The sequence below is a fragment of the Pseudorasbora parva genome, chromosome 20 (genome assembly GCF_024679245.1).
Source record: "Pseudorasbora parva isolate DD20220531a chromosome 20, ASM2467924v1, whole genome shotgun sequence".
Classification (NCBI taxonomy): Eukaryota; Metazoa; Chordata; class Actinopteri; order Cypriniformes; family Gobionidae; genus Pseudorasbora; species Pseudorasbora parva.
Window position 1 is genome coordinate 31,628,406 of NC_090191.1, and position 6,015 is coordinate 31,634,420.

General features: G+C 35.0%; 1 protein-coding gene across 1 annotated transcript; it reads left to right on the forward strand.

Annotated features, from left to right (window-relative positions):
- Positions 1-162: 162 nt before the first annotated feature.
- zcrb1 (zinc finger CCHC-type and RNA binding motif 1) lies at positions 163-3,793 on the forward strand. The gene is made up of 8 exons (XM_067427098.1): positions 163-288; positions 403-501; positions 1,247-1,275; positions 1,379-1,490; positions 1,579-1,686; positions 2,921-3,030; positions 3,161-3,233; positions 3,336-3,793. Exons 2-8 carry the CDS (start codon positions 418-420, stop codon positions 3,477-3,479), a joined length of 660 nt encoding a protein of 219 aa, XP_067283199.1. The 5' UTR covers positions 163-288; positions 403-417; the 3' UTR covers positions 3,480-3,793.
- The last annotated feature ends 2,222 nt before the right edge of the window (positions 3,794-6,015 follow it).

Sequence of the window (6,015 nt, forward strand, 5' to 3'; positions counted from 1 at the left end):
AATAAAATAAATATTAAATTACAATATAGGTTATTATTCACCGTATAGTTATTTTAATGTATTTTTAAAAAGTCTTTTTGGTGTATATTTGTAGCAATAAATGTTGTGAATTTGTTTTCTGATAGAGTGCGTTATATTTTGAAAGCGTTCTGCTCTTTATCTTCCGGGTCACGCTGGGCTGCTATTTTGAATCGGATGTGCACGATGGTTAAACATCTACATTTTTAGCAAAGTTAGACGTGACAAACGCAAATATTTTATTATCTTAGCATGCTTTAAATCTCGCGGGTAAGTAAGTCTGAAATGTGTTTTTATAAAATTGCCCGTTAGCTCGTTTAGTATCATTTTTCTGTAAAAGTATTTGCATGTTGTGATAAATGTTATGTTCTTTTTTTTTTATAGAAATCAGAGATAAAGATGAGTGGTGGTTTAGCGCCCAGCAAAAGTACTGTTTATGTGTCGAACATCCCATTCTCGTTGACAAACAACGATTTGCACAAGGTGCACTGTGTTGCTTGTTAAAATGATGTTGACATTAAGTGGACACATTAAGGGGGGAGTGGGGTTAGGAAATTTAGAGAAAAACTAAAACCATGATAGTATAATAGTAAAACTATTAGACATAAATGTATTTCAGACTCGAAATTGAAAAAAAGTCTTGACATTAGAATAAAGCATATCATATTTGAACATAAAATAGAACTTATGGGTAAGCTATGTTATGTCAAGGGAAAGGTGTGTCATTGGGGAATACCTGCATTATGCATTTTGCTGTACATTTAAGTTACATTAAGTTTCCCATAGTATGTACCTATAGTTTAATATTCTAAATATTTAAATGCAGTGTAATAATTTATACGTACATACTTGCACACTAAAAACACAAAATACATCTTATTTTTTTACCTAGTAGACTAAGACACATAGAAAATGTTCCCTCATTGATTTTTTAGAGCATCTATAATATTTGTTGTGGAAAATCCATAATCATATTTTGAGATTCATATTTAACTAATATTAAGATATTGAGGAAATGACGCATCTTACCCTGAATCATCTGATAGACTTTCCAGTTTATGATGGGCCCTCTCTAAATATATGATTATGAATATGTTTTCTAGAAGGGATATCTACTCCCCCATATTACATTCTTTTACTACTAATTACATTTATAAATAATGTTTGATTTTTTTTTTCATTAAAAAATAGTTTTCAATTTAAATTGTTTATTGCAATTTCCCCACAGCTATGCACGAAATATGGCAAGGTTGTGAAGTAAGTTTCCTTTGGTCTGCGATAAATAGATTGTTATACTTATATCATTATATCAAAGTATAGCTTGATCATAGTCACAATTCATCATTGTCATTTTCTGAAGGGTGACTGTTGTCAAAGATAAGCAGACCCGGATGAGCAAGGGAGTGGCGTTTGTGCTGTTCCTAGACAGAGAGTCTGCTCATAATTGTGCCCGCTCACTAAACAACAAACAGGTATGCTGTTTTAACAACCTTAAGACTTACTAAGTGTCTGATTTTAAAAAAAAAAACTTAGAGCCAAAGTACTTGATTGCTTTTTCAGTTGTTTGGGAGAACGGTGAAGGCCAGCATCGCCATTGACAATGGGAGAGCTACAGAATTCATCAGAAAGAGAAACTACACGGACAAGTCCAAATGTTATGAATGTGGGGTAAGTTTTCTAACCTATTGATATTGTTGACATGTTGGTTGTCATGAGTTTTACAGATCTGATAGGTAGATAGGTAGATAGATAGATTGATAGTTTAGACGTCACGCCCATGGGCCGTTGATGAATATGGCACAGTTATCTGGAAACACTTCTGGAGTTTCAAAGTCGTCATCTGATTGGTTGAATTCTACAGGATGTCTAAAAGAACGTAGCATACGCGTTTTCAATGGGCCGCCTAAAAAACAAATGCCATGACGCCACACTCCCTCATGGAAGAAGAACGCTGTCACGTTTACAACTGTTGCTGCATATGAAAACCTAGGCAGCTGACTTATTGCCTCGCTGCCTGCATAAAAACACCTCACAAAACTGATTTTGCACAGACTTCTAAGGCAGCGTAAAAGTTTAATGATCTAAAGCAAAATAGAGTGAGCTTTGGTGAGAACTAAACAAATATTTAATTACTGCAGTTGTAATTTTTTCGCTAGAAATGACATCAGAAGTAAAAAAAAAAAAAAAAAAAAAGTCATAAACATAAATTTACACACAAACAAACCAGCAAACACAACTCTTGGACTTTATTTTTATTTTTATTTTTTTTTGCGTCACAGAATTGAATGCACACTATTGTAGGATTGTGGGATATCAAAGGCAGCAAAGGATACATTTATGCTGTTTTCAAAACTCAGATGAAGGTATCCCAGGAGAAGTGAAGCCAACATTAGATTCGGGCATGCCTTGATGCCTTCCTACCTTAAAATGGGTCCTCCAAAAGCAGCATTTTCCAGGTTTCAGACACAGTTTGTGACAATGAGAACTTTACCAGGATCAACTGAACTCTGGCATTTCGAAAGTATGTGAAGTTTGTGGCTTCACTGTTGCAGTAAACTTGCTCAGTGTTCTTGAATGATAAATGCGCGGCAGTCTGTTATTGCAGAGACATTGACTTTACATTTTCACGCCCCTAAACATGTCATTGGTTGTGTTACATGTCAGTCAAACGTCCTCTTGGGTGTTTCTTAGCCAATGCAAGCTGCAAAAAAAGTCCAGACTTTCTGCCATCAGTCTACACGGATGGATGGATCAATCAATTGATCGACCTTCCTACATGAGCAATTTCACCTGTTTACTAATACATATTTAGTGAAGTGTTGTACAATTTAAATTTTATGGATGGATAAAAGTTTTTGAGGTTCTTCTTACACTCTTTTGTTATGGCATTTGTCTACGCTAGGAAGGAGGGCATTTGAGTTATGCCTGTCCCAAAAATTTACTTGGAGAAAGAGAACCTCCACCTAAAAAAGAAAAGAAAAAGAAGAAAAAAGTCCAGCAGCCCGAGGAGGTGTAAGTACATCCCAATAGCATTAATAATTTAAATTAGTACTAAGCATGTATTTAATGTGATAATTTTTTTATATTTACTTCATTGCAAATAATATAAGAGAAAATAAATGTGTTGTTTTTGTCATTTTAGAGAACCAGAGGACAGCGAGGAAGAAGGAGAGGATCCAGCATTGGACAGTTTAAGTCAAGCAATTGCTTTCCAGGTCAGTGAATATTATATACTCTATAGTACAGTCATCATACATTAATATTCACAGCAAAAACGGGCTCAAAGAGAAATCTAAATTTTTGCCTGTCATCATCAGCAAGCACACATTGAGGAGGAGGAGGAGAAGAGAAAGAAGCAGGTCACAGAGGATGCGTCTCGAGCATCTACATCAGAGGACACCCACAAGCCCAGGATCAAAAAGAGCACCTACTTCAGTGATGAGGAGGAGCTCAGTGACTGACTCATACTTTTATGTGCTCAGAACAGACTGCCTGTTCTCAACCGCTTTTAAGGTCACATATTATCTAAATTTATAATATTGTCAAATGATATGTTGACATGAAGGGTAGAGGAAACTTCTGCTTATCTTGATCTGAGATTTTATGCTCCTCATTCAGATAACTACACCTCCAAGTATGTGGTATATAGTATTGTGATGGAAGATCCTGCAAAAATAATTTTTTTAATCTTGTAAATATAGTTTAGTTTTGTTTCACGTATGTAAATTCTTGTTTTTGTTCCAGAAAGCACGGAAAATAAACTGTTTTAAAATAACTTCCTGTCAGCCCACGGTAGTCATCTGAAAACTTCAAAAGGCATTTTCCACCTACTGATATATTTCAAACACACCAGTTTTGATAATCAGTAATATTTCATTTTATTACATATACATTCTCAATAAGAACAACACCAAACATAAAAAAGTATACTTTCAATTAATTGCATGAGATTACTTTATACAGTATCATTAGCAGATGTGTGTGTAATATTTCCACACATTTCATGAATGTTGCATATAAAAAAAGTAGAAAAATTAAAATCATACAGAAACCTTTTAATTTAACTAATCGATTAAACTGATATTGCTCATTTAAATAAAAACAACCCAGTACATTTGTAAGTCTCAACCATTAATCAGTTATCAAAGTTAATAACTTTGTGCAAAGTAAATAAAAAAGTGCAAATATACTAAAAAAATATATTTAAAAAATTTGGTTGCAAACTTCCTAGTCTTTGTGTAATAACTTCATTTAGGCCATTTTTTTATTCTTTGTTTTGGTTTTATTTATTTTATAAACAGTCTATTTAATTTTGATGTTTTTTAGAAAATAGAAAACATAAATCAAGGTTTAAGCTGCATTTAGATCCATATTTGGTAATGATATATTTTGTTAATTATAAAATAATTGACAATAAAATAGCGTAGTCCTTTTTTAATTTATCCTAACAGGAGCAGAAGGGCAGTATTTTAAAGCATATTTCACAAGTTAAATGTATTCTGAAGTACAGTATATACAACTTAAGACAATTGAAAAATAATGTTGGTCAAAACTAGAGAACACTTTTAGATACCTTCAAGCTTTGGGTGTTAATCTGGCACTTGGTGCTAATTTCCGTAATAATCTGGCAAACCCTATTTAACTTGAAGCAAACTTTCCGATTTAAACTGACTTTGCAAGGAGGCAAGCTACTCTAAGGTTACTGAAACGACACCAGGTTGTCCAGATAAAGGCCAAAGGGACGACCCTTTCAGCTATTGCAAAAGAAGTTGGTCATTCTAAATCTTTAATTTCTAGAATATTGAAGCTTTACAAAGATACTACTTCATTTAAGTACCCAAAAAGGTACGCAAGACCAATGCACGAGAGGACAGGACAATGCAGAGTCTTTCAATGTGGAATCGGTTCAACACTGCAGCTGGAATTACTTCGCAGTTCAGAGCTGAACACAGTAAGGATCTGTTTTGCCATACAGTGTCTTGTCATTTAAGAGAATTCAGACTGAATGCTCACTCTGCAGTGACCAAGCCTCTCATCAGCAGAAAAAATCAAAACTCTAGACTAACCTTTGCTGAGGAGCATGTTGTGTGAACTGGAGAACTGGTCCAAAGTTCATTTTAGTGGTGATTGCAAGTTTAATTTATTTGTGTCTGATGGGAAACATTATGTTCGGCATCAAACTGGGGAAAGATTGAACCCAAAGTGCCCAAAGAAGTCGGTGAAAGATGGAGGAGGAAGTGGCATGGTTTTGGGGATGTTTCTGCAGCAGGAGTTGGGCCTATTATACAGCTACATGGCAGAACCTCAGAACCTGTTTATCAGAACCTCCTTCGGTAACATGTGGTTCCTTCACTGCAAGCATCTCCTAATCAGCCCGCAATTTTTATGGAAGACCCCCTTTCATATACTGCAAAAGGAGTAAAGCAGTTCCTCGAAAGTAAGAACATTGAAATAATGAAATGGCCAGCCCAGAGTCTGATCTTAACCCCACTGAAAATCTATGTAAAAACATTGGCGACAAAGTTATGGCTAAGAAACCCAATACAGTTACCGAACTGTGGAAGAGACTGGACCAAGATCACACCGGAGCAGTGTGAGTGGCCACAGATGTGTTGAGCTCATTCAAAGCAAGGGCCTCTATTCTTCCTAATACCGACTGCTGTGTAAGCATCACATTTTAGTTGTAATGTTTTTTTTTGTGCTGCATTTGTTATTGTTCTCTAATTTTGATCAGTGTTTTTGACAAAATAAAGGTTTTTGTTGAAGTACCTTGGTATTTTGTAAAACATGCTAGCAGAACAATGGTATACCCACAGCTAATCGTCCTTCAAACTTCAAGCAATGAATATCAACAATATTTCAGAAAAAAAATCTAATGTTTCTAAATTGTTCTTTAATTTTGATCTCCACTGTGTGTGTGTGTGTGTGTGTGTGTGTGTGTGTGTGTGTGTGTGTGTATACACGCACACACTGTGGAGATCAAAATGAAAGAACATT

Excerpts from the sequence above, each read along its gene's own strand:
- zcrb1 (XM_067427098.1), top strand. The coding sequence starts at position 418 with ATGAGTGGTGGTTTAGCGCCCAGCAAAAGTACTGTTTATGTGTCGAAC. Across the intron at positions 502-1,246 it reads CAAACAACGATTTGCACAAG|CTATGCACGAAATATGGCAA; the intron begins GTGCACTGTGTT and ends ATTTCCCCACAG. Across the intron at positions 3,031-3,160 it reads GTCCAGCAGCCCGAGGAGGT|AGAACCAGAGGACAGCGAGG; the intron begins GTAAGTACATCC and ends TTGTCATTTTAG.